At 48.7% G+C, this 25,594-nt stretch overlaps 9 protein-coding genes across 9 annotated transcripts; 3 read left to right on the top strand and 6 right to left on the bottom strand.

Moving 5' to 3' along the window:
- Window positions 1-152: 152 nt before the first annotated feature.
- On the bottom strand, window positions 153-2,147 carry ASPSYDRAFT_29277 (glucose-6-phosphate dehydrogenase; the record flags this gene model as incomplete). Its single annotated transcript, XM_040844624.1, has 9 exons — window positions 153-265; window positions 326-697; window positions 753-960; window positions 1,017-1,093; window positions 1,148-1,232; window positions 1,297-1,494; window positions 1,568-1,912; window positions 1,975-1,995; window positions 2,058-2,147. The coding sequence occupies 9 exons, from the start codon at window positions 2,145-2,147 to the stop codon at window positions 153-155; spliced, it is 1,509 nt and encodes a 502-aa protein (XP_040704560.1).
- Window positions 2,148-4,990: 2,843 nt separating this feature from the next.
- On the top strand, window positions 4,991-5,808 carry ASPSYDRAFT_29276 (60S ribosomal protein eL33; the record flags this gene model as incomplete). The annotated part of the gene is made up of 6 exons (XM_040844623.1): window positions 4,991-5,015; window positions 5,144-5,153; window positions 5,292-5,345; window positions 5,409-5,450; window positions 5,508-5,608; window positions 5,711-5,808. The coding sequence occupies 6 exons, from the start codon at window positions 4,991-4,993 to the stop codon at window positions 5,806-5,808; spliced, it is 330 nt and encodes a 109-aa protein (XP_040704559.1).
- Window positions 5,809-9,477: 3,669 nt separating this feature from the next.
- ASPSYDRAFT_56256 (uncharacterized protein) lies at window positions 9,478-10,788 on the top strand (the record flags this gene model as incomplete). The annotated part of the gene is made up of 4 exons (XM_040849185.1): window positions 9,478-9,676; window positions 9,733-9,810; window positions 9,874-9,996; window positions 10,052-10,788. 4 exons carry the CDS (start codon window positions 9,478-9,480, stop codon window positions 10,786-10,788), a joined length of 1,137 nt encoding a protein of 378 aa, XP_040704558.1.
- Window positions 10,789-11,435: 647 nt separating this feature from the next.
- Window positions 11,436-12,223, bottom strand: ASPSYDRAFT_87327 (DUF3602 domain-containing protein; the record flags this gene model as incomplete). The annotated part of the gene is made up of 4 exons (XM_040851820.1): window positions 11,436-11,606; window positions 11,704-11,826; window positions 11,961-12,030; window positions 12,084-12,223. The coding sequence occupies 4 exons, from the start codon at window positions 12,221-12,223 to the stop codon at window positions 11,436-11,438; spliced, it is 504 nt and encodes a 167-aa protein (XP_040704557.1).
- Window positions 12,224-12,673: 450 nt separating this feature from the next.
- Window positions 12,674-14,295, bottom strand: ASPSYDRAFT_173606 (putative mitochondrial phosphate carrier protein). The gene is made up of 6 exons (XM_040843442.1): window positions 13,861-14,295; window positions 13,643-13,807; window positions 13,333-13,586; window positions 12,939-13,284; window positions 12,858-12,877; window positions 12,674-12,775 (listed from the first exon to the last, which is right to left on the bottom strand). Exons 1-6 carry the CDS (start codon window positions 14,137-14,139, stop codon window positions 12,703-12,705), a joined length of 1,137 nt encoding a protein of 378 aa, XP_040704556.1. The 5' UTR covers window positions 14,140-14,295; the 3' UTR covers window positions 12,674-12,702.
- A 369-nt stretch (window positions 14,296-14,664) lies between these two features.
- On the bottom strand, window positions 14,665-17,856 carry ASPSYDRAFT_42521 (uncharacterized protein). The gene is made up of 3 exons (XM_040846470.1): window positions 17,589-17,856; window positions 15,849-17,410; window positions 14,665-15,792 (listed from the first exon to the last, which is right to left on the bottom strand). Exons 1-3 carry the CDS (start codon window positions 17,605-17,607, stop codon window positions 14,974-14,976), a joined length of 2,400 nt encoding a protein of 799 aa, XP_040704555.1. The 5' UTR covers window positions 17,608-17,856; the 3' UTR covers window positions 14,665-14,973.
- Window positions 17,857-18,046: 190 nt separating this feature from the next.
- Window positions 18,047-19,879, bottom strand: trm10 (tRNA (guanine(9)-N(1))-methyltransferase). Its single transcript, XM_040846469.1, has one exon. The coding sequence runs from the start codon at window positions 19,578-19,580 to the stop codon at window positions 18,381-18,383; it is 1,200 nt and encodes a 399-aa protein (XP_040704554.1). The 5' UTR covers window positions 19,581-19,879; the 3' UTR covers window positions 18,047-18,380.
- Window positions 19,880-20,061: 182 nt separating this feature from the next.
- Window positions 20,062-20,711, top strand: ASPSYDRAFT_87324 (putative NADH-ubiquinone oxidoreductase subunit GRIM-19; the record flags this gene model as incomplete). The annotated part of the gene is made up of 4 exons (XM_040851819.1): window positions 20,062-20,112; window positions 20,226-20,332; window positions 20,428-20,580; window positions 20,663-20,711. The coding sequence occupies 4 exons, from the start codon at window positions 20,062-20,064 to the stop codon at window positions 20,709-20,711; spliced, it is 360 nt and encodes a 119-aa protein (XP_040704553.1).
- A 437-nt stretch (window positions 20,712-21,148) lies between these two features.
- Window positions 21,149-25,376, bottom strand: ASPSYDRAFT_56251 (karyopherin MSN5; the record flags this gene model as incomplete). Its single annotated transcript, XM_040849184.1, has 10 exons — window positions 21,149-22,481; window positions 22,530-22,672; window positions 22,737-22,995; window positions 23,046-23,149; window positions 23,199-23,423; window positions 23,477-23,548; window positions 23,597-23,721; window positions 23,775-24,246; window positions 24,306-24,494; window positions 24,546-25,376. 10 exons carry the CDS (start codon window positions 25,374-25,376, stop codon window positions 21,149-21,151), a joined length of 3,753 nt encoding a protein of 1,250 aa, XP_040704552.1.
- Between the last annotated feature and the right edge of the window lie 218 nt (window positions 25,377-25,594).

The following is a 25,594-nucleotide window of genomic DNA, read 5'->3' as shown; positions in this document are numbered from 1 at the left end:
ACCCCGTCATGTCATCTTTAGGATAGATATCAGTCGTGTTAACATTAAATTCTCATTTTCCATTTAAAGTAAAAAAAAAAAAAAGATATAGACGCCGTAAACCCAGACGCTCTTGTCCTTGTGAATCCGTACTTCTTTTATATTTACGACACCTAAAGCCTGTTAGGCGTGGTGTGCGTCAGCGGCCACTGGTAGCCCGCAGCGTCGCTGAATTTATAACCAAAGGATGCAGTGAAGTCGTCGAGAACGGAGGGGCCCCGGGAGCCTAGAAGCGTCTGTTAGCCAACCGACCTGCAAGTAGAGAATTCGACCGCTTGGTGCTTACCATAGGGGTACTCCATAGGAATGATCTCTTTGTTGTCATCAAGGTAGTGGAGCAGGGGAGTGAACATCTTCCAGCTAGCATCAAGCTCATCGTCACGGACGAAGTTCGAGTGGTCACCCTTGAGAGCATCCAAGATCAAAGACTCATACGCTTCGGGGATCTTGAGGTCGGAGAAGCGGCGGCGGTAGGTGAGATCCAGCTCAGTGACCACGGTCTGCATGGAGAGTCCTGGAAGCTTCGAGTTCATCTTGATGTAAACCGACTCGTTAGGTTGGACTCGGATAACCAGCTCGTTGCGAGGGATGTCCTTGAAGATGCCGGAGGTTACATCACGGAACTGAATGCGGATTTCGGTCTTCTGCTCATTCAAGGCTAGAAAGGGGTCAGTACGTAACGCACATTGAACTACACTATTGCACTCCCATACCTTTACCGGCCTTCATGATGAAGGGAACGCCATCCCATCTTTCGTTCTTAATGAACGCGACAAGGGCGCAGAATGTGGGGCAGCGGGAGTCCTGGGGCACGGTATCATCCTCCTTGTACGCAGGCTTACTACCATCCAGCGATCTTCCGTACTGGCCGATGATGACGTTCTTGGGCTCAATGGGGTCCATGGCGCGCAGGACTCGCACCTATATAAGATTAATTAGCCCCGCCTGTGGAACAGCATATTTGATGGGCAATCTACCTTCTCGTCACGGATATCCTCAGCAGAGAAAGAAATAGGACGCTCCATGGCAAGCAGAGTCAAAACTTGCAAAAGGTCTGAAAGAACTTAATCAGTATCCGCCACCAATTAAAGATCACTTCAGAACGTACGGTTCTGCATAACGTCACGGATGATGCCAAATTCATCGAAGTAGCCACCACGTCCTTCCGTGCCGAAGGGCTCCTTGAATGTGATCTATACCGAAGAGTGATGTCTCAGTAACTTGTTTCCAACTAGAGGGCCGGACTTCTAGTCTTACCTGAACGTTGTCGATGTGGTGGCGGTTCCAGGTGGCATTGAAGAACTCGTTTCCAAATCGCATAATAAGGATGTTCTTGACCATCTCCTTTCCAAGGTAGTGGTCAATACGGAAAATTTCCTCTTCCTTCCAGTTGGGGTCAAGGGCTTTCTGGAGATCGCGAGAGCTCTGGAGGTCCTTGCCAAAGGGCTTCTCGACCTATAAAGCGAAGGTAAACCGATTAGTATCTTTTCCTCAGTTTGCGCCAATCGGAGTAACAAGCGAGACTAACAATGATACGAGCAACGCCATTCTTAGGGTAGCAGTTGCGCTTTAATTGCTCTGAAACTGTGGTGAAAACGCTAGGAGGAAGCGCCATGTAGAAGACTCTGTTTTGTTCCTTCTGATCTTTCTCGACGTCATCAAGATGCTTGTTGAGGTTAATGAAGGACTCATCCTGGTCGTATTGACCGCTGACGTATGTGCAGAGTTCGCAGAACGCATTCAACTGTTCTTCGATTTCCTTTGTTGGGGTCTTGATGTATGAGCGCACGCGCTTAAGATATTCTTCGTGGTCCATCTTCGTCCGGGCATATCCAACGATCTTAATTCCCTTGGGAAGGAACTTGTTGCGGAACTATAAAACAATGGTTAATTGGATGACATCGAAATAGATGCCGGCGATCGGCATGAACATACGAGACCAAAAAGAGCTGGGAACTATCGCAAAAGTCAGTTTTATCCTCGTAAAATCCTGAGAAATCAAGACACGGATTACGAACAGTCTTCTTCTTCGCAAGATCTCCGGATGCACCTAGTACCACGATGACAGTGTCATCTTTAAGCTCGACGGTGCTGCGTAGAGGATCCATGTTAGCAGCGACGCAGGCAGGGGTCTGAAGACCAGGTTATTGGTGGGATGACGATCGGAAACGCTGGGACGTGAATGGAAAAGCGTCGAAGCGGGGGAAATGTCCAGGGGGAATCAATTAAGCTCTCAATTGATCCCAGGAGTTCAGATGAAGTGCAAAAAGCGAGTAACTTGGGAAGTGCTGGAGGAGATTCTTTTTTGGAGAGGGCGGAAAGTCGAGGTGAACTGGGGCGGCGGGCTGGGAGGCACGGAGGGGCAGTGATGTAATGCTAGCGGTAATACTCACCCATTCTGGTGCTCCTCGGTGCGGGCTATCGTGGCGGACATCTTCTCGGTTGTGACTGTATTCGGTTTGACACCAGCTTCAAATTCCAGGGGAAATAAGGATGTTTCGCTCGCCAGGAGGAAAGATGGTATCGAGGGGAGGTGAGGTCCAGGAAAGGAGATGAAAAGAGGTTTTGTTGGAAAATTCCCCTGCTGTCAAGTCCGGCGGAGCAGCTGTACTTTTTAAACACCGTGAGAGGGCTTCTGCGAGCTACGGAGTTGCGGCGACTGCTTGATTGCTTGCTTGCTAAGAATAATTATGGGCTCTTTGTGACTCTCAGTCTTTTCAAGTGGGGCGCGAGTGGCCGGGCTGCTGTCTTCCACCATGATGATTATGAATGTTCCTCGACATGGTGATGCCGATGCTCCCGTGGCCGTCATCCTATCCTTCACTCACCCCCATTTTTTCATTATTGTCTGTTGAGGCTGCAGACGGCCGCCCATTATCTAATTGATTATCATAACTCCATTGAAATGGTTGTGATGCCGGATCTGGGCTATCTGCATGGTGGTGTCTTCACGGACGACTCTGCTTGCGGCGATGACAGTGGGTTTATATCATAGCTCCATCCAGGACTCCATTTCTCTCCCAAAGAGGCACCATCATCAATTTTATTATTGTTACCGCTCAACACTACGTACTCACTGAGGAAACTTGTATTCTCCGATGTCGTCCTATCCCGGTATATTTTCCATTACTTTACCTTACAAATCGATTTATCCGAGTGCAGGAGCCAAGTCAAATCAATCTCAACCAAAGTAGCTGCTCCACCGCAAGCCCTCTTCCATGGACAGATGACCCTCTCCCCTTTCGCATCAACTCCGTCGAAGAGGACGTGGTCTGGTGACCCCGCGCTCGCTCTTTCTTGCCGTCAGTCTTACCCTCTAGACTAAGATCTGACAGGATACTACTCTTTATACGTCCGAATAGGAAACTAAAGCTGACTGCAGCGCCAATCTACTTCCCCTCTTGAGCACGATGCAATCTCAGCGCTCAACCTTCGAACGCTTCCATAAGAACAGAACTATGTTCGCGGCCACGGGTCAGTATGTTTAGCGTTAAAAGGTGCTTTAAGAGTATCGGAATGTCTCCACGGAACCCCAGCTTGATACCGTGGCTGTTACGATACCGCTGGCTTTTTGCTACTACATACTATAAGTATTGCACTACCACCTCCACTAATTGGTTGACCGCGTGTAAGCAACAAGCATGCCACACCCCTCCATAATGGCTGGTGGAAGCAACTACCCGTTTCAATCACGTCGCTACACTACCACTGCTTCGAAGCCTTGTCGTCGAGGGGTTAGACATGCTTCATGGCACAGTGAAACGCCGGACTCCGACGCTTGAGTCAGTTAATAACTTGGTACGCGATAGCATCCAGCATGTCCCAAGGATCCATTAACCGCTGGTCCTGCACCGTGGGGATGGATCGGCAATTTGTCAGTAGAACGAACGATACGGATTCTATTTTCCCGTAAACTTATCCGTCGTGATCGACCGAGAGCATCACTTCGGGCCAGCTTCCTCCGGAGTTAAAAGCTGCAGAATTCCACATCAACAAGAGCTGGAAGTTTGAACTGAGGCTTCAGAAAAGCAAAGTCGCCCAGAGCGCCTGAACCTCCGTATATCGGCATTTTCATCCTTTTTTCTTTTTTGCGGTGTAACAGAACACCAGCTACGGAGCCCGTTCGCGACTTCAGCAGATCTATAAGGATGCGCGCATGCGTCACAGCTTCACGGGGAAAGAGAGAAGCATTCAGGGTCGGTTGCCGAGTCCGTGTGGGGCAACTTTTCCGAATCTGTGCTTCGGTCTGATCCTCTTGATGTTCAGGTTGTTGGCGGTTGATAGCCTTGAAGACTTGGAGTGTGGTTCAAAACTGCGTTGTTGCCCCACTGTTGCCGCCAGGGCGGGAGGTCCGGAGTACAGATCGAAGTCCGCCATGCCAGTACCTAGCAAAGTTCATCCCAAAGATGTATTCCAGTCTCTAGCCCAGCATTATAGATAACGGCTGAAAAAAAAACCTTATCAAGCTGCATGAGGACGGGATTTTCGCTTGCCGGGTTAAGGTGACCGGATACCGTAATTTTACCTGTTGGGAAGCTCCCGGACTACAGTAGCCCGGCGGAAAATGGTGACATGGTGGGGTTCATGAAGCCACGATTCCAGAACATCGGCAGAGAAGCTTTGATTATCTCGGGGTATGGAATAATAGATGTTGCGTAAATACCCCGAAAAGGACTAGACTACGTCTTCGGCCGGAAATGGCATAGGGTAAATTGGTCATGTGATAGAATATCACGGGACTTCGGACAGCCCTGGGGCAACTGGAGCCACTCGCTAAGCGTCCCGAAAGGGGTTAGGGCGAGCCGCGCCGAACACACGGAATTGGTGGCCATTGTGCGTCTCAGAACTCCAACCGAAGCGACGACAACCACGACAACCCGGACGACTTTTGCGGGTCATTTTTGACAACCTCTCGACTTGTTTGTGTTGCCCGCTCAGAATAACCGTCATAATGCCTGCGGAACAAGGTCACAGACGTGAGTACGCCCTTTTGCGTTGGAGCTGTTGGTGGTTACGTCTTGGAGATTTGGATAGAATGAAGATGGAAAATGCGCGGTGATCAGGATCTATCAGAAGAAGATGCTAACATGTTTTCTGCTTATAGTCTACGTCAAGTAAGTTGCGCTCTTTTCACCGTATCGCCGCGCCGAAACGAGGTTTGGTCAGGAAGCTGCTTTCGAGTCGGAATCGCGGATGAAGCGTGGGATATATTTTCAGATGGGACAGATGGATTAATACGATTGTTCTTGTAGGGGACGTCACCTGAGCTACCAGCGCTCGAAGCGCGCTGTCAACCCCAACACAAGGTACCGATCCGAGAACTGAATATCTATTGGAAGGAAGATGGGTTTCTGACATGGTCATAACAGTCTGATCAAGATTGACGGTGTTGACAACACTGAGGGCGCAAAGTGAGTAGTTCCTGGTATTCCATCAAATATATGGATCAAATGCTAAGACGGCAATAGCTTCTACCTGGGCAAGAAGGTCGCTTTCGTCTACCGGGCCAAGCGCGAGGTTCGGGGCTCCAACATCCGGGTGATCTGGGGCAAGGTCACCCGCTCTCACGGTACGTGATGAATCTCAGCGATGAGAATGCATTCTGGCGTCGGAACGATGGAAAGAACGATGCCCTGTGATGAGACTGGCAAACTGACAAACGACTTAATAGGCAACTCCGGTGTTGTCCGCGCACAGTTCCGTCACAACCTCCCCGCCAAGTCCTTCGGTGCTACCGTCCGTGTTATGCTCTACCCCTCCAACATCTAAATGTCCCCGTTATTTTTCAGATATCCGCGGCACAACTCCGGAATCTTTGCACAGACAGTCAGGCAAGGAGTCGACGGGATGGGCCCAAGGTTGAGATGGAGTTAGTGGGTTGATAATGATCGTGGGAGAGGCAGGGCCGGTCAGCCCAACGAATCAAAAATAAAAAGATAAAATGGGATCTCTTGTCTATGTTACAACATGGTTACTGTTCCATCTTATAGACATTCAAACCGGCATACCTTGTTATTTTACCCAGGTGACCGTGATGTGTCTTAAACGGCATGGATGGCTACTCCAGTGTACTTGACGCTCATGAACACCCCAATCCAGACCATTTCAACTAAGCCATTCCCTCAATATGAGTTCACTTTGTTCCCGCCAAATCCGACATTGTACCGGCACGTTTCGTGATCCCTCTGCGCCCAAATAGTGCTCCCAGGCCGATACTATACCCCAGCGCAACCCATCCGGTCGGCCATTTAAGCCCAAGTCCTAAATTTCGACCAATCTCCACGCCTGTTCACTACATCACGGTACCCGTAACATCCCCTACCGAAGACTGCCAGTATTGAAATAAAGCATGTTCGTAGAGAGGCTTAAACGCCACTGGGTAGTGGTATTTGAACCCCATTGATATCGAAAGTCTATTTATCCTCCATCCGACTCGCTCCAACCAGGCAAGAATTGTATGCGATGGGAAACGAATAATCTCTGTAGATTTGCTAAGTTCCAAGGCCGTTCTCGTGCTGGCATAGCATTAGCCATCGTCTGTACATCTTGGTTTGTTTGGGCTCAGTAGTGTAGGAATCACGGACTGTAGCCACCATTGCGAGGATAGGCAATCTCATCATTGTGCATTGATTGTGTTTATTCTTACCGTAGGGCAAAGATACATACAAAATGCTATTTGGGTATTAGTCTTTGGTCAGTTGCTCAAGTACGATGTCTACAACCTACTATTCATCCGGTATGACGCTAGTATGGTGCCTAAAAGCTTGTCAAATGTGCCAGAATATGCATTCGGCCTCCTGCTACGGTGGATACGTGGCTACATGGCTATCAAAATGTTAATCATGGATTCAGAGCCCCGGCTCAAGTGCGCCTGCTTCTAGTGGTATACAAGAAAATAGTCTAGAAAGGATACATGCATATTAGGAAACCAAAGCGTAGGCTTTACTTTATATAAAACGAGCAAACGAAACTTTCTGCACTTTAAGACAAAATACCTACTGCTTGACAAGGTTCATTCGCATTAGTATTGCTCGTACTATGAGTACTTCTTACTTGGGGTTTAAGCGCGTGGATGTGCGATATTGCTAGCCGTTGAAATAGCGCCCAGTCTACGCAGTCGCATGGTGATGCGGTACATGCACGTTGTTTATTTTTAGTGGATGCTTTGATGATCTGTAAAAATATGTTGAGATACTGCTGTGATATAAGACACAGTATTTGAGTTGTCCGGGCTCGCGGCTCGGTTATCGGAGTCAGCGACAGTGTCTTGATACTACCAGGTGAGGATTAGCATCACGGAAGTGGTCATGCTCTACTAAAATACAAGTCGGATAATGAGTGGGTGCTAGAAAACCCAAACTATGTAAAAATTGGATTTGGATGAGGGATGAAGAATATATATATCTGTTCGTATATAGTAATTTAATTTCAGCCACTTAATAGGCGTGCTACCTATGAGGCATGATCACCAGAAGGCCTCAATGGCAAAATGAATATCACCTGATCGGCTGCTTAGATGGTTATTGAATCAGAGGAGTCGAAACATGTTTCTGAGGGTCGCTGTCAAGAACAGTTAGTGAAGGGATCCACTTAAATGTGCCCACGTCGTTGTATTCGAATGAGAGAATCTGAATTAGTAATTGTTGGTTATCAGCCTTCTAAGGCTTCAAGCAGATCAATCCACAAACCCTGAGAAGATTCGACTCCTTGCATGGAACGCCGCGACGAGCGTGAGGCCATGAGTTAATGAGGATTAAGGTAAGCGCCATCCCCCACCGTCATGACCCACCGGGTACTGGAATGGAGATCGTCGCGATGTCAACGGTCAAGTGGAGGGACGTTGAGAAGGTGGAGTGTGATTGGAAACCAAGAGACGCTCAAGAAGTCATGGGGAGAAATATTTTGGGGAGAAATACGAATAGAGGAAGCCTCGAGGACTGGCTTTGGAGCTGTGATCAATCTGGGTTGAGTCTGCAACCGTCATTGTGAGGTGCAATTCTGCTGTTCAAGTGCCGAGGATCAACAACAGCTACCCCAGGCTAAGCTTCAAGAGCAGGCTGAGGCCGGCCGATAGCGAACGCATAACAGACCCGCTTTGCGAGTGATCTGGCGAGGTAGTGATTTGGGTACAGGATGGCAATCTGGTTGCCATGAAGTGGCAAATGGCCAATTGGAACGCCGCGGACGAGTCGCCCCTGGCCGTGTCGCCGCAGAGTGTGTTGAAGACCTGTTTTCCATCACCTGCTGTCCACTCGTGTCTGCTCGTCTGGAAGACGGCGGCAGGATCCGGAAACAGTCAGCAATAATGCAATCAGTCCGAGCGAGGATTGGTCGTCGGGATGATAATTGGATGGTGGTTGCACAGTTGTCTCACCAGCGATCGCTAGTGCTCAGGTGCTAAGACGCTGAAAAACAAGCGAACCTGATATTTGTGCAGGGCCCGTCTCTTGAGCTATGCGTGGCGAACACACAGACACAGACTCATGTTTTGGCTTTCTGGTTGCCAGGCGTAATCTGTATGTTGGTGCCTGGCACGCACGCGATGGCCGTCCCATGGAATTGCCTGAGCGGCTGTGGAGGGGAGTCGTAACCATTACCGAGGACTGTTGTCAGGGAATTTGAATGAATAGATTTGAAACTTGAGTCATATGAAAGAGAGCGAAGGCAAAAGAAACCCGGAAGGGCGCTGATAGGAGAGGTTCTAACAGATCCAATCCATCCATGGCGGTGCTTGCGTGGCGGCACTCGTCAACTGCTCGTCCAGCTCAGTCAAAAGGCATCGTCCGTCCGCTCTCCTCTTCTTTCTCTCCCCCCGTCGGCTTCATCAGTGCCAGCAGCTTTTCAGTCACCTTCGCTTTGATCGCGAACCGATTCTTAACAGACCAGGTCACTAACCACTCGCGTCCTAGCAATAGCAATATCGGCCATCTCCATTGTCTGTGTTTCACCGTCGATCCCCAACCATCTTTTTTTTGGGTCTCGTTGGCTGACGATCCGTTGCAGTGTGAATCCCCTGCCTCCACATTCCCACACGTTTCGTGCTGGCGTTGTCGCTCGCTCTCAACTATTTTTATCCAATACAAACGTCATAACCCCTCTGTAAAGATATCGCGCGTACACCGTATAGTCTCCTGAAGCCTGATAATCATAATCACGCAACCTTTTCCCGCCCGCGACCTTCGATATTCGCGCACTTTGCTCTCACTAGTTGCCTTTTCTTGAAACGAGCCAAAACGTGCATATCACGACTCCATCAAGGAACGCACAGATTCAATACACTTGGGCTAATCGTCGTTGCCATTCAACCCACTGTGCCTTGGCGGTTTCCACTATCCGAATCGCCGCACTCCACAACGGTGATCTTGAGTCGTGACGGGTCCAAAGCTCCAATTCCCAGCCTGCTTAATCGGCCGCTAAATAATAGTTTTCGTCATAAAAATGGCCTCCCCCCAGCCCGCGTCTCCGAGGCGCAGTCGTGGTTTCAGCTCTAGCGGCAGGTCCGAGAGATCAGAAAAAACCCATCGCTCGAGCGGTTCTGGCAATAAAGTACATCTCACCGAATCCGCTGAAGAAAAACATAGACGCAGTCTACAAACAAAAGCCGACCCAATGCTTGCCATGAACGAAGCGCAACCAAGTAGGTGTCGCTCAAGGCCCACCCAATTTTTTGACATTTGTTGACCGACTCCGCAGACTTGGTTGCTCTGGAGAAGTCGAATATAGGTAGCCTTAGGGAACTTCAACACAAAGACCAATATGGAAATGTGATAGGTACGTTTCCCCTTGATCGCGAACTTGCCCCTAGAAGTGCTGGTTTGGTATTGACGACTGTAGTTGACCCTGATCTTTCGAACCCTACTCGCCCCCGATTTGAACGTCCTCTAGACACAATCCGCTCATTCGAGGCTGCTATCTATGGGCAATATTCCGGTCGCCCTGGGTCCTATGCACAAACGGGTGAGTACTCTTATCTCCGATCGGCCGTTTGGTCGCTAATTAGATGCAGTCGAAGAATCTACTCCTGGTGATTACAGCAGACGGAGCAGCTACTATAACCCGTACTCAAACGGACAGCATAGGCAATATACTGATCGCGGATACCCCGGCCGTCCGAACTACTCGCGACCGAACAGTTACATTGACAACGGTAACGGTTACTATAATGGCGGAGGACACTCGGAGGGCTATTATCCATATAACCAAAACGGCCCCCGACGACCGCGTCAACATGCCAGGGGATATTCTGAGCAACCATCGTACTCAAATCAGCAAAACGCGTATGCGCAGAATGGATACGCGCAGAATGGCTACTACAAATCGTCGGACAATATCACTGTGGCATCACCCTCTGGTTCCGGTAGCACTCCCGATCAATGGGCCAATTCGACCAACCCGAGTTCAATAAACAGCTCGCTTGACCAATTCCAGCAACAGCAGCAAATACAGCAGCAGCAGGAGCAGGCTATGGCTGAGAGCTACGGTTTCCAAGGCTTCGGCGCCGGGCCAAATATCAACGATCAAGCATTTATGTCCAATGCCGCCGGAAAGACCCCTTACGGTCAAGCCCCAGCGCCGCCACCACCAGCGCATGATCCAAACGCCGGCGGCCCAGTTGGTGGTGCACCGCTTGCAGCCGGTCGACGCCATCTACAGCGCAAATCGGTACAGCAACAGAGCATCTCTTCCGACGCGGGCGACAATAGCACGAAGCGGAAAAGCTGGTTCAAGCGAACATTCAGCAAAAATTAGTACACCATATTTCACCGGTCCCATTCTATTCCAGCGTACTTTTACTCTATTTTTGCGCGGATGTAATATTCAACGGCGTTTATCTAACTCTGGTGCTGGAGTGTGGTGGAGGATTTGGCATTTTTTCCTTGTTTCTATTCGAATATTTGCTTGCAGGATTACTTAATGGGTTATGGATGGATGATGAGATTACGATACAATCGATGAAGGGACCCTACATTTCGATTCCCTTTACTACATATGAAATTATGGTCACACCTCACTTCAGTTTTGTTTGGTTTTGAGCGGATTGTACTTTGATGTTATGGCTTGAACCGGGATATAAGAAGCGATTCTGGGTTTGACGTTGAATTATTGGATTTGTACCACCTTCTGCACTTGATTCAAGCATTTTCATATATACTTGCAGCACTATTCCTGTATTTATAAGCAGAGCACTAGGATCTTAAGCAGAGGTAGTCAAGTTCAAACAAAGACTGATAAAAACGATTATAGAGGGAATCACAATACCATCATAGACAAGAAAACCAAAAGATCATTCCGCCAACTTCATCCTGTAAGTACGAATGCCCGCATATTGCATGACAAAAAAAGAAGACCTCAAATCCAAAAATAGTCCCAATTCAGGATATGTCCCTGAGTACAGATCACTTCTTGCCGAAAATCTTATACTTCAACTTATCCGCCAATCCCTCAGGCGCAGCACCAGCCGCCTTCTCAGCCTTCTTCTCCTCCCTCGCCTTGGCCTTCTCTTCCTTCTTCTCGTCCTTGGCCCTCTGGTGCTCGGGGTCTAGATGGACGTTTCCCTGGCCGCCGCGCTAAACACCACATCAAGAAATGGACAGTGGTTAGCGGCCCAATATAACTAATCAAGGTTCCAGATTTGGGTAAGCAGGGACGGACTGCACGACATACACCGGTATGGTAGTCTCCTTCCATGGACTGGCGCACCGATATCTCGGGGATGAATTCTACATCGTGTGGGATTTTTGTTGTTGGCTTTACATGCGGAGAGCCGATGTTGCCTGCGCCGCCTCGCTGGAAGCGAATATATTTTTAGTGATATTGTGGATGGTTGTCGAGAAATCAACAATAACGGAGCGAGCGAGAGGGGGAGAGAGAGAGAGAGAGAGAGAGAGTAGCGTGGATAGGGGGAGATTGGAAGTACATACACCAGCGGAATAAGCGCCGTCGCCTTGGTCACCGATGGGTCCTTCGCGGACGATGCCACCGTCGATGTACCTATATTTGACCCATTTAGTATTTGGCGCGTCTTGATGGTGGGCTTCATGTACTCGTTACTATCTGGGCCGATGTTTCCCTGTCCTGGTTGCGATGCTGTGTCAGTTGTATTTGCAGGAAGGGTGTGGTCTGAACAGAAATAAGACAGACCTCCTCGGCCGTGAGAGACGATGGGTGCCTCGTGTTCGACCATGTTGCGCTGCTCTCTATGCTGTGTTTAGGGTTGTGTATAGCAGGTCGAAGAGATCGGATCAGGGGAAGGGGGATAGATAAGAAGAAGGGGGTGGGGGGGGTTCTAAGATAAAGTACGACAAAATCAAGACCCGACTTCGTCCTCGCGGCGCATCCAAGAACTAGTGGGACGAGGCTGATGACGTTGGGACCGATAGGTAAAGGAACCAAGATTAAACTATATCAAGCGGGACTATGAGGCCGAGCTGATAAGATAAACTAGTGACTAACTTTTTGACTGATAGTGAGCAATGAATTGCGCCGCTTATTTCCCAGCCTCGATAGCACAGGGTAAGTACGAAATCAGCAAACGATTATTTCGATTATACAAACACATAAACTGATATATTTGACGGTAACATAGAGAGCTGCATTAGCCATCGTACTACATCTGTAAATGGCGCGATCTTACCCTGGCGTTGCTCCATCCAATGCGGCAATCTACTTCTGCTCCTTTTGTGCTGGGCCTCCTCCTGTAGTTGGAAGACCCATGAAGATCTTGAACGAATCATAGCTGTATAAAGTTAGCACATGTCATGCAAGAAAATTTCCGGGTTTTGATCTAGGTGGGTTGGAAAAAGTAAGCAAGAACATACATCATCCATTGGAGACCGGTCTAAAACACGCGATCGTCAGCTTCAAAGTCTACGAGGTGCATACGGAGATGACCAACTCACCAAGGTTCCGATCATGACAATCCTGACAGCGAGACCGTTCCATAGACCTGCAAAGCCGATCTCCTTGTAGATTCGACCAGTGGCGGCACCGAATGCTTCGCCGGGCAGTCGATTGGCGTTCAACTTGGAAACGAGGACGTCGGCGGGGTGTGAAACTATTGCGCAGAGAATACCGGCTAGATAGCCTCCGGAAAATGCAACGGCAGTCTGCGCACCCTTGTTATAGTCCGACTTTTTGCCTGGGAGATAGTGATAGATGGCCGCGACGATGTTCTCAAAAGAGGCAAACTTCATCATGGTGTAGGGAATCTGTCGGCCCCAGAGAGGATACAGGCCTTTGTACAATCTGACATAATTAGTAGTGCTATGAGCCGCGGTCCACACCACTACTTACCCAGACGTTCCCTCCTTCGCAACGACGGCAGATATTCCGCCAAACGTAGAGCGGAACTCGGGTGGAATAGACGTCTGCGTCCTGACTTTCACTGCCTCGAATGGGCAGAGCGCAACGTCGGCGATCAACTCGGCCGAAGCACTGGCAGTCAAGTACAGAGCCGTCTTGTAACGGTTCGCATTTTCAACTCCAACAAGGTCACTGTAGAACTTCTTGAAGTATTCGTATCCTCCATACTTGAACGCTCCTTGGGCCTTTTCACCCAGTTAGTACCATCTGCAGGTTAAGCGCAGTAGCATGTTCAGCTTACGCTGTAGCCAAAAAAAGTGGGACTCCAGCCGGTAAATACACCCCTGAAGCCCTCGGCAGCGCGGATCTTACGGAATGCATCCATATTGCTCTTGTACATCGATGAGTCGACCTGGCGTCGGCATTTAATGAGATCCAATGGAGTAACGGCTGTGTGTGTAAGGCCCTAGCCCACCATTAGTTAAGTAAAGGTCACCAAAGCGAACAAATAGCCCTTACGCAAGCCATCATTCCACCGACGGTACAGGCCGCATAATATTTGGCCGTCCATGGCTCGATCTTGCCGGTCTTGGCTTGGGCCTTCTGGCTCACGATGTTGTATTCGCGCGCAGCTTCTTTGCCGAGAGCGTCTGCCTTCCTCTTGGTATCCTCGACGACACTCCAAGCGGGAAATGTTTCTCGTTTCTGCTCTGCAGCACCGGGAGTCTGCGGGTGCAGGTGCCATGGGTGCTGGGAGGAGAAGGCATTGGACATAACGTTCTCCGAAGGAAACATCATGGCTGCTTTATGATCTAGCAACGGTCAGTTCCATTTGACTAATCGGCCCCACTAGGGCTGAACAAGAGATGTACGATGATGCCCACGGCCCACCTTACCGACCTATACAAACGAAAGGTATAGAATCTCTGAAAGAAATTCGTTCTGAACAAAATAGCCGCGATAAAAAGGAACTGAACGTAAAGATAAGCACTAACTGGTGGCTTGTGTTTGTGGCAGGATGACGTTGGGACATGTGACCCGTGACTACATATGTCCCGGCTCTATTGGGTAGGTACTTTTTGGCAATGTCACGGGAAGATGATTCGAAAACCATGGACGTCGTCTCTAGTTTGAGTATGAAAATAGCCCATCATTCACCTTCACCTTTCATTTACCTCTGCAACTGATTCCTGATCTGGAAGTGGCGCGGAATACCATTGCTTTCCGTACAACCCAGATTCTGTCTGGCTGGGTGAATTATCCATCTTGGTGTGGCTATTCCTTTCAAGAAACCACACTAGCTTTAAATGTAGAATATGGCTCAGTAGTGAGATTCGTATTTATGTCATTTATTACTAGCTACTAATACCTAGCTACCTATGTGGATATTAAACGTGAGTTTGAGCGTTGTACCAAGCGCGACAAATCACGAGTAGAAAAGGTGAATATTACAATAGTAATTAAAAACAAGATCGGAAGATTAGTACCAAATATAATTCAGATCGTAAAATAATAAAAACGACATGGGTATGCATATCTTAACGAAAAAAAAAAGGAAAAATTCACGTAATCGTCAAAACATGATCGGCGTAAAAAATGAAACAAAATGAGAAAAAAAAAAAAAAAGAAAATCTAATAAGGAGAATTGACAATATCATCCCTACCAAGCCGACTGCCCCAGCGTGTGCCGCGACGGCTGGGTGTAACGGGACCAGCAATGCTTTCGCGGGTTGGTCTCTGTAAGGCTCGCTTCGCCACCATGTTAACTTCATTGGGGAGCGCAACAATGACATTCTTGTCTGAACCGAAGCGGAAATTGTCGGCCATCACGTCCTCGGAATAGCGTTTGATGGTGTAGGGGTCCTTGCGGCCCGCAACAACCTTCTTCAAGTTCCAGGTGATGACGAACGGACCCGTGGCAGTGACAATAGAAGTTTCCTCACTATCAACACCAGTGTTGAAGCGAGCAGGGGTAAATGAAATTGGCTTCTTTGTTTCGTGTTGGAATTGAGCAACGTGGGCAGGCGTTAGACCGAGCCGTCGAGGTTGTGGTTTGGAGTCCTTCGCGAACGAACGCTCGAATCCCAGTTTGCCTTCATTCTTACCGTCCCTTTGCAGAGAGTCAATGAGAAGGAGATAGGTGCGGCAAGTGGCAAGAACCCAGCGGCCATCAGCAGACACATCTAAACCGAATATGGCCTCCCCCAGTGCAGGAATATGTGTCTTTGCGTTGATTCCCAGACGGTCAAACATACGAATATCACCCTTGTTGGAGGCCACGGCGAGATATCCCTTTTCTGTTGTTGCCAGGGCGGAGAAGTCATTCTTGCTAGCATACTGCTTCAGTTCCGCATCAACCAACTTGTTTCCAGCCAAACGAGGATCAACACGGAAAAGTGCATTGTTAGACGCTCCAACGAATGGTTGAGCAGAGGTCATTTGCGAGAATTTCTGCCAAGATTAGTATCAGCACAGCAATAAATAATTATAAAGAAGGAAAGACTTACACTCTCAGGAGCAAAGGTCTCAACCGGAATATCATCATGGACCTTCCACTCGTCGACAATCTTACCATATTCCAAATCCATCCGGTAGAGAGAGTTGGGGTTATCGTTGTTCTGAAGAATTAGATTCGAGTCTTCAGCGTGCAGCATGACCTTTTTAGGGCTGAAGAGCTTGCCCTTAGGTGTTTCGACCTTGGAAATGTTGGTTGAAAATTCGAGATTATTGTCTGGCGTGTGCTTGAAGACTCCGATCTTCGAACCACGGACGACAAAGGAGCGATCATGCTTGTAACCGACGGCGAGCTGAGAATTGACATTGCCATCGGCATCACGCGTCACCACGTCGTCCTGCTCTTCATCAGAATCATAGTGTTCGCTGCGTTGGCCATCATTGGTGTCGTCTTCCTCTTCTTCCTCTTCTTCCTCTTCTTCGTCTTCTTCTTTCTCCGCCTCCTCTGCATCTTCCATGGTGAGGTCCTGGAAAGCGTCCAAGACGTACTCCTTGTCATTATCCTTCACTTTAGTCCATTTGACCTCGTTCAGTTGCTCCCAGAGCGCCTGAAGCAAGCCTTGCTGAAACCTTTCTTCCGTTTCTTGGTCTGTGAAGCGCAAAAGCCAAGAATAAGCCGATCCGGTTTCATCATAGTGGTTGAAGATAAACGACAAGTATTCAAAATTGAAGACGGGGTTGATATCTGCCACCACTGCCTGTCCTAGCCAATCCTTATTCTCACCGCTGATTTGAAGCCAATATTTCCAGTCACCAACTTCAGTCACGGTAGCAGTCACGTTAGAGTCTTGAAGGACAAAAGTTCCAGTTTGGAAATCGAAGAGATGCAACTCCGCTCTTTCTTTAGTTAAAACTTCCCTGGCCTCAGGCTGGGCAGCAGAGGGCGGTGCGACAGTCTGCTCATCAGTCACAGCCGGCGCTGCGAGTTGCTTCTTAGAGCGAGTGTATTCAGCGTCTCGAACCATGGCGGAGTCCCTAGACGCCACTGAGTGCGTTCGGGTCTTCGTTGGCGACGTGATGGGGCTTGCAGATGGGATAGGTCTTTCCTCCTGGAAGGAGAATTCCTGAAGCTCTTCTGCGGTCGCTCTCTGGGCACTTTGGCGATGCTTACGCTCGAATTGACACTGGAAAGCGGCCAACTCAAACGTGGCAACCTTGTCCGAAGGAACAGAAGTGTCACAGACAAACTCAAACAAGTCACCCAGATCGCCACTTAGGTCTCTCCAGGCGAGGATTTTCGAGCCACCTTCGCGTACCTCCGAGCGGAAGTGGAGGTTCTGATCGAGAAGGAAAGCTTTCTCGTCTTTGTCCAAAGAATCACTAGCTCCCTGACCGTCGTCGTCTTCCGCAAGCTCTTCCTCCCCTTCCTCGTAGGCACGCTGGATAACAAGCTGATACTGGAACTCCTGGCCGGTGCGTCGAATTGAGGCAGCAGCGTCCTTGAAGATAAGCTCAGAGTAACCCTTTGGGGATAGTGGGCGGACAAGGTACAGCTGGCCTTGTGGTATGTCGATGATGGATTCTTTGGAGCTATCACCGAAGATGAATTTGCTCACTGTGATTGTTGTCAAGCAATTATTAGTGCGACGTCTTCTTTCCCAGTGGCAAAGTGGAAAGTCAATCTGAGGCGGTATGAGGAGGGGTAGATCGCGGGGTAAGAACAACAAACAGACACTGAAAGATGAAACATAGAAAGAGAAGGAGGAAAGCAGGTTAGGTGCACGGTGACATACCATTACGGAGCATGAACATGTTGGCGGAATCTCGGGCTGCTTAGCAACAGCTGATAGCTCAGTTTGTTTGTTTTTGCGGGAGGAAGGTGGCCCCAAAGCAGGGATCACAAAAGGAATAGGGCGAAGGAACCAGAGGGCGAAATGACAGATGACGGCTTCGTCAGAAGGTGAGGTTTCATAACCCGGTAGCAAGTATTCCAGATGCTGCCAGAAAAATGCTGTCCTTCGTCTAGGAGAAAAGTGATGATATGCTGGACTTTTTTCTTTGAGAGGGTCCATAACAACTAACTAGTGAACAAAACACCGATCTTGGGTTATGTCATCGCCTAGTGGCAACTATGTGGCAATGATGTGGCGCTAGAATATGTGGCGGTGCGATGGCATTATCTTATCGCTTCCACCGATCTTCATCTTCTTGTTCCCGTTCTCTTAATATACGAACCGATTGGCTATTTAATGCAGGCTTGTTTAGTTTAATTCATGCTAGATCTAATCCACGAGCCTGAATTGCAATAGAATACCCTTATTAAGTATATACCCATTATAAACATACCAATATATTTACCGCGTGACTGATAATATCTATACCTTCCGTCCGTACTTTCCCGAACTTCTTTTACCTAAAGCAATAACGACGCTTGGAACAATTCTTGGTAACACTATAAGTTTGTATGATGACCACGGGTCATGATATGCAACTTAAAGCAATTGATCTTCGAGAGAATTCTATATCGATCCTATTAGGGTGAAACTGAGAGCACTGAACTTGTAGTCTGTCATTGGGCAATGCATTTATTCAGCTTGCTTGTGATCATCACCGGCGTCATTGTTGTCGGCATCGGCAGTTTCAACTGTCCCAGGCACAGCTTCTTTCTCACTACCCGGCTCACCATTGTCATCATGTGGCGTCGAAGCTCCCTGATCCTTATCACTGTCCCTCAAAACACCCCCTTTCCGTGCCGGGAGAGTCTGCATAAACGCCTCTCCCCAGTCCCCTAATTGTAGCCAGCGGACCATGATTTCCACGACATGATTCGTCGCTAAGACGGGGCGCGATGCCATCTGGATGTAACTTCCAATCGGTAGCTTCGCGGTTTTGATGCCCAGCTCAGTTGCCCGCTTGTGGCAGATCCCCTTGTGTCGATTCTTGTCCACTAGGCCGCCAATGATATAAGTACTGTACGGTTTGAGTTCGGTCAGCGTTTCCGAGCTGTCACTGGAGAGGTATACAATCTCTCCATCTTCCGGGTTGGCATCAGCTTTGTCTGCGAACGGTCCATCCAATGTCCCACCCTGCGGTCCTTGCATTAACTCGGTCGCTTGGTTTGCAGCATAAAACCAATCCTCTGTTAAGAAGCGAACTCCCCGCCAACTCTCATGGGTCCTGTTGAGGACTGTTTCGAAACGCTCCTTCAACAGTTTATCAAAAGATGACATGACCATATGAGCATTATATGGAGATTTGTTATTCTCCGAGTACGCTCGGGTAAGTTGTTGCGCCAGGGAAATTCTCTCTTTTTCCATCATAAGGTCGTCGAATCCACAGTCAATAACCAGAGTAAGTGGAAGTTTAGTTGGCTTTCGTGGTCGCTCGGTCTTTGGGAACAGCTTTCGCACCTCTTCCGACGGATTTTTGCCCTGTTTATTTGCTTCGTCCCAGACTGCGCGTTTTCGATCTCTCTTATCAGCAGCCCTTTGCCTGCGAATGACCTTGCGCGACTCTCGTTCCGCTTCCCATTGTTCACGCCGCGCTTGCCTTCTCATCTGTCTCTTTGATAACTTCTGTGTGGTAGGTTCAGACCCATCTGGGTCAGGTGTTGGCGCCTCCGATTCCTTCTCGGTGGTCGCAGCGGGGATCTCGTGTGTCGCGTCATTGTGTTTGGAGGTATCGTCTTGCGCGCTTTCAATTGCGCCGGTCATTAGCGGTTCGGACTCATGAGCCTCAGTCACATCCACCTTTTGGATCTTCCTAGGCCTTTCTTCTTCCTCCATTGTGTGATTTCGAGTGAATGACAAAGTGTTGAGATATTAAGTTGTCCAGCTTCCTTCGAACTGCCCAAAAAAAAAAAGGCATCGGGTGAAAGCAAGCCCCACATCGAGCAAGCCCATGCCGCTGCTTTACCTGTCAGGTGATTTCGTACCAGTGGCATAGACTCCGTTCTGTCTAGACCAATAAGCCTTCTATAAATACTTCAGATAGCTCCATATTAACGACCATGGTAAAAAACCCGGGCGTATCCAAATGCACTGTGGTAGATATCATTTCTATGCGCTCCTCGCGAAGGACGATCGTCAGCAAGAAAGATCGGCCAATCACGACACCCAAAGCAGCCATTACCAAACGCAGGCTCCGCACGTGACCAGGAACCCAACTTCTCCGCCAACTCCATCATCACCGAAGACCTGCCCTTCGAACGAAACGCCCCCTCTCTACACCAATTGAAGGCAGCTGCCGATCTCGTCAGTCGCCAACATGCCTCAGGATATGCCCCCGGCCGGGGGCTACCGGCAAGTGCAGTACAAGGTACGCCAGATTGCTCCCTTCCATCCGCCAACGAACAGTCAAATCACCACACGGTCGATCCACGATTCGACTATGAGATGGAATTGAAAGCTAACAAATAGTCCGATTAAAAGCGCAACATTCCCGCCCGTGGCTTCCGACCAATTACCTACCTCGTTGGCATGCACCTTTTCATGGCCTACGGATACTACCAGCTCTTCCACGGTGTTCGGGAACAGAAGTACGCCTCCTTCCCTATCGTGCCTTAATATATCGCAATTGAGAGACGTTGAGCACAATTGAAAGAAAATTAACTAACCGAATTCCGTGTTCTAGCGAACTCGCCCGTGAGAAGATCTGGGGTCGTCTACACATCCTCCCTCTCCTCCAGGCCGAGGAAGACCGCGACCAGGCCCGCCGATACTTCGCCGACAAGGCGCGCGAGCAGCAATTGCTGGGAGGCGAGACGAAGGTTTACAACTCTGATCGGTACGTATTGGGTCACTTATTATCCGCCAGTTTTTGAATTGCTTTCTATGGGAATGGTCATGGCTAACGATTGGGGATTTAGATTCGTTCGTCCTACATATGCGTACACTCCCGCAAAGGCCATGAACTAAGGGGTTGTGGTGAGTTGTGAATAATTTGGTGTTTAAGAGTCAGAATAGATATGAGCTGTCGGTTCTGGCGAAGAATATGTGAAGGGTATACAATGGCGTGAGCGGAGGTCGAAGACAATTACCGGATTGTCTGGCGAAGTTGAGGGCTCGAGAAACAATGTACACTGTAGATATACCGTCTGGAAAAGGGCAGACTAGTTCCACAACAATTTTTCGCTTTTTCTCTCCATTGTCATTATTCCATACCCTTGTAAACCTACGTCTAAACCTAAGTCATTATCTTCATATGCGGGAGTAAAGAGGTTCACCATGAGCACAAGATGTAGCCATTATAATATCTAAGCCTCAAAGAAGGATATCTATTTTTCTTTTCCAGACCACCAGATGCCGACTATACGCTCAAGTGAGATCATAATATACAAAGCCAGGGCTCATCCTCAACCAAACATATCTGCAACACCAGAAAGGTCCGGTCCATCATTTATATCAACCTTCTGGCCCTGCTGGCCTTCCATCTCGTTGCTCATATATCTTTCTTGGAGAGCGCTTCGTGCTTTGCGGCGTTCTTCACGGGATCCCAGAATCTTGCCTTGTTCGGCAACGCTGACACCTCTAAGCCCTTCTAGGAGGTCAAGGACTAAGGCTCGCTGCTGGCGTGCTGATGTGGAGCGCACAAGAGCAGCTTCGGTGCTCGCTACTAACTGTTCAGTCATGCCGGGAAGGCTGAGTATTAGGGCCTTTGGTGTTGGAGTGCTTGCGCCGTATAAGACCCAGATGGAGGCGATGAGTTGCGCCAGGTCTTTCTGCATATCGACGAAGTATGGTTCGTGCACTGACGTTATACATGCTTTTAGCACTTCGGAAGATATGAATTCGCGGATAGTTATGACTGTTTGTGAGTTGTTGGGAGGAGCAAAGTCTTGCAGAATGGATCGGATGACCCGTGTTATAATGCTACAGCACCGTGTATCACGCATACGCAGTGCGTGGGTACAGAAAAGCATTACTGGCTCGAATATTTCAGTGGAAGAAAGCACAAAGTGTCTGATCGAGTCTGACAGTGCTGGTGGCGGGAGGGGGACACTTGGATCCGCGGGTTCCTCATCAGGGTCTATAGATTCAGGGATTAGCTTGGTGGATAAGCTGATTGTTCTTGGGCTGTGTCTCGCACCTCCTCGTTGTGGGTCCAGAAGGCTTGCCACCATAATAACCGTTGAATATGTCAGCTGTCGCAGGATGCTCTCTGACTTCATCTCATCGGCTAAATCGCCGTCTCCCAGTCCTGCTTTGCGTTGTTCAATGATCTCCCATTCCGAGGTGACTTTTCGGTCGATATTGATAAATAGAGTGGACAACATTGGGGGCAAGAATTGGCTTCGAAAGCGGACAGGGCAGTCGTCAATTAGACACCTAGAGATGTTGAGAAGGACCGAAAATTGATGGGAAGAGAGATGAGGGGAGTCTTTGAAAAGAGCTTGAGATAGCGGCCCAGGAAGTTCCGCAAACCCGTAGAAATGCTCGCGCAATCTGCTCATGCTGAAGAGCATTGAGTAGCAGGATTCTCTTACAGCCCTGACTTTTCCTCTCACCGATGACGCGAAGCCCTCAAGGGACGCCCGAGAAGCTGTGATTTTCGCGTAGAAATCATCTCGACTTCCAGTCGATATACCGGCTTGCCAGAATCTATCCGTTAGAATCCGCTCAACAATACCCCGCATGTCACCAGGGAGACCGGCCCAATTCTCTGGATTGTGAAACGCATGGGCGTTGCTGCCAGGATATTAGTTCAGAGCGTTCAATCATCACCGTGAACCTTACCTGACAAGCTGCAAAAGACTTGGCAAGACTGTTGGGATGATGTCATGCCAGAGAGTACAGGCAATGTCGTATGGCGGCTCTGCTTTCTTGAGCTTGTCCGTAGATACCGCTAACATCGTTTTTGTACCCCTTAGAGGTAGTTGCTATATTTCTGTTAGTTTATTGACTGCAGAATTCAGCTCTAAGGGCTTATCAAGGGCTTATCACCTGAAATTTCCGGGTCATTTCCTCCTGGACTTGTTTGCCCTCCGCATCAAGAGTCACTTCTGACCAATCCGCCAGCTTTTGGGCTTGCTTCGACTGCATGTATGGCCCTACATTTTGCAGCCCGAGCATGTTGCAAAATCCTTCAAAGGTCGTGCACATATTGCGGAGCTCGTCATCCTGCCAGGCCTGCTTGATTGGTTCCACAAACGAAGCCAATCGCGACTGGCGCAGATAAGGGTCGATGTTATTTGCACGTTGCCTAAAGTAGTCAGCAATAGGACAGTAGATAGAACGACCGGTCCACCATACATGATAATAAGAAGGATAGAGGTGAACTCCATATGAAGCTTGTCGTCGACTCGGTTGGTCAAGGTAATCTCTTGGATCTTAGGTTCCAGAAGGTCATAGAAGGTCTGTATGCGTTTGTTAGTAGAGCTTCTGGTCTAAATGAGGGGACCCCACAGAAAAGTAGTCAGCATAGCGAGTTGCAAGCCGACGTAGCTCGTGACTAGCCAATCCATGGAGCTCTTTTATGGCCTCTGAATAAGCTGGGAACTCGGGTCGGTCAGGTAGACGTGTCATGAGAGTGTACTCTAGAACCTTGAGCGCAAAACTGGGTGTTTTATCGAGGGATTTTGAGGATATGTCGACGACAAGTTTTACGATGCGCTGCTTTAACACTGGATCCTACATCATATGGTCAATTACGCGTATGATGCGAAAATGGCGATTGAACAAACCTCGAAGTTTCTTTGCATCAACTTATATGCCCAAGTTTCTAGAATATTTTCCAGCTCAGAGCGCCTTTGTTCCTATTTTCCGTTAGTACAATCCCCGTCAACGCATCTGAATAGGCCTACATCGTGTTGCGGCATTCGTCCATGCAGCGCAACCCATTTATTATAACCCTTCAGGGTCGCATCCACCACAGCAAATTGCGTATCTGCGCGCATCAAAGGCACCGAGTTCTTTGAGAACGATTCCGCTTGTAGTCGATTAGCGTAAACTCAACAATTTAGTTACAGGTAGTAATCCTACCAGTGAATGGTTCGACCCCGCTATACAGGTTATCTAGGTTGCCATCAACTCCAAGGAGAATGTGGGGGATGGCTTCTTCAGGTCGTTTCTGTACGATCGTCTCGATAATGGACGAACAGTAGCGACGGTAATTCCCAACGAATGCATGTTTTTCCGGAACAGTGTCAATATCTTCATTTAGGAATATTACTGTGGGATCCTCTGAATCGGCAGGGAGGGACTCCCAATGCACAAGACGTTCAGTACAGATGGTTAGTAATGGTGGGATGAGGTTCACCACAACTTCTAGGTTCCCAACCTTGGGGGATGCAATTAGTTTTGACCAAATATGCAGAACGGGTATCGACACAGTAAGACTGCGATGCTGAACAACATTTAACATGAGATGAAAAAAGAATGGCAAGTCCACACCAGGTGAACTTTCAATAGTGAAGCCTTTTTCTTCGAGAAAGCCCGCAACATAGGAAACCACCTATTAGATACATTAGTGCAACCCTTTACTTCTAATTGGACGGTAGATATAGTAAATACCTCAGAGAGTTTTTTGGATATTGTGTATTTTGTATCGTCGATTTCTTCAGGGCCAACAACTGACCACTGGAATAGCTTTAAGATCACATTGAGGGACTCTGTTTCGTACATTATATGTACTAGAGGTTGAAATCCTTCACTGTCGTAGGCTGATCTGCTATATAGCGCATGTAATGCCTCGACCGCAGCCTAAAGGTTTCGTGAGCATCCTAGCCGCAAGAATGTCAATCGGATACTTACCAATAATACCTGCTCATCGTTGCAAGTGAAAGCTCTAGCAATGCTCTGAACACAGCCCGAGAGATGAATAGCTCTAGGTATTGACCACACTAGCACCGACTTGAAGTTGGCTAGAGCCTTCAGAGCAGCATCTTTTGCTTGTTTCGAATGTTGTATATTGCCGATGCAGTCCTGAAGAAATTCGCAAATTCGAGCCAGCCAACCCTCGTTCCCGCAACGAATTTCTACGTGGTTATCGCGTTCCGGATGCGCTTGCTCGAATACAGCCAGGGGTGTGTAAATTTCCACCAAAGTTCGGTTTAGATCTGTCCCGCGCAACGATGAAACAGTATCCTCACGATAGAATATATCTTCCGAAAGTGTCTCGAGAACGAGTAGAACCAATTCCTTATGCACAAGACTTGCATTCCAGAATTGGACAAGGCGCTCATCCATGTCCAGCCAATCCAGGCCCCAGCTTCTCTTGGCGACCTCAGCCCATAACTGCGGAATCTTGTTGCGAATATATGCAGGATCTTCCGGTTGAATGGCTTGGGCAAGCTTCAAAACGATATCCCTCAAGCCCACGATCTCATCCGTAGCAGTGAACGAAGTATGGCGTAGGACGTGATCGAGAAGAGTCAACCCGAAATAGCGAACCAATGCATCATTTTCTCTTCGCGACGCTAGCAGGAAGCCATTATGGGCGGCAGATGGGCTCCCCTTCTGCGATTCCACAAACTGGAGTGCCTCGCGGCGAAGCTCATTTGTTGACGAAGGATTGTGTATGAGCTCAAGCGCACGGACGATATCGGCCATGCTCCCGTCCGCCAGTCCATCTTCCGCAGCCATTGTTTAGCGGGAATCAGTCGTCCACGAGTCAAAAACCAATCACTAGCCTGATCCTTCGGAATTGCTGCACAAAGCTCGTTGTTATCCACTACCACTTCCAGAGGGGTCCTTGTCTGTTTTCTAACTCTCAAACTGACGTGAAAGTGACAAAGGAGAGATCCTAATATCTGCGTTTTCCCTGTTGAGCAGAGAGTGTTGAAATATCAGCAGGCAAACCG

The sequence above is a fragment of the Aspergillus sydowii genome, assembly GCF_001890705.1.
Source record: "Aspergillus sydowii CBS 593.65 unplaced genomic scaffold ASPSYscaffold_3, whole genome shotgun sequence".
NCBI classification, from domain to species: domain Eukaryota; kingdom Fungi; phylum Ascomycota; class Eurotiomycetes; order Eurotiales; family Aspergillaceae; genus Aspergillus; species Aspergillus sydowii.
The sequence above is the reverse complement of the archived record's forward strand: the minus strand, read 5'-3'. Positions and strand labels throughout refer to the sequence as shown.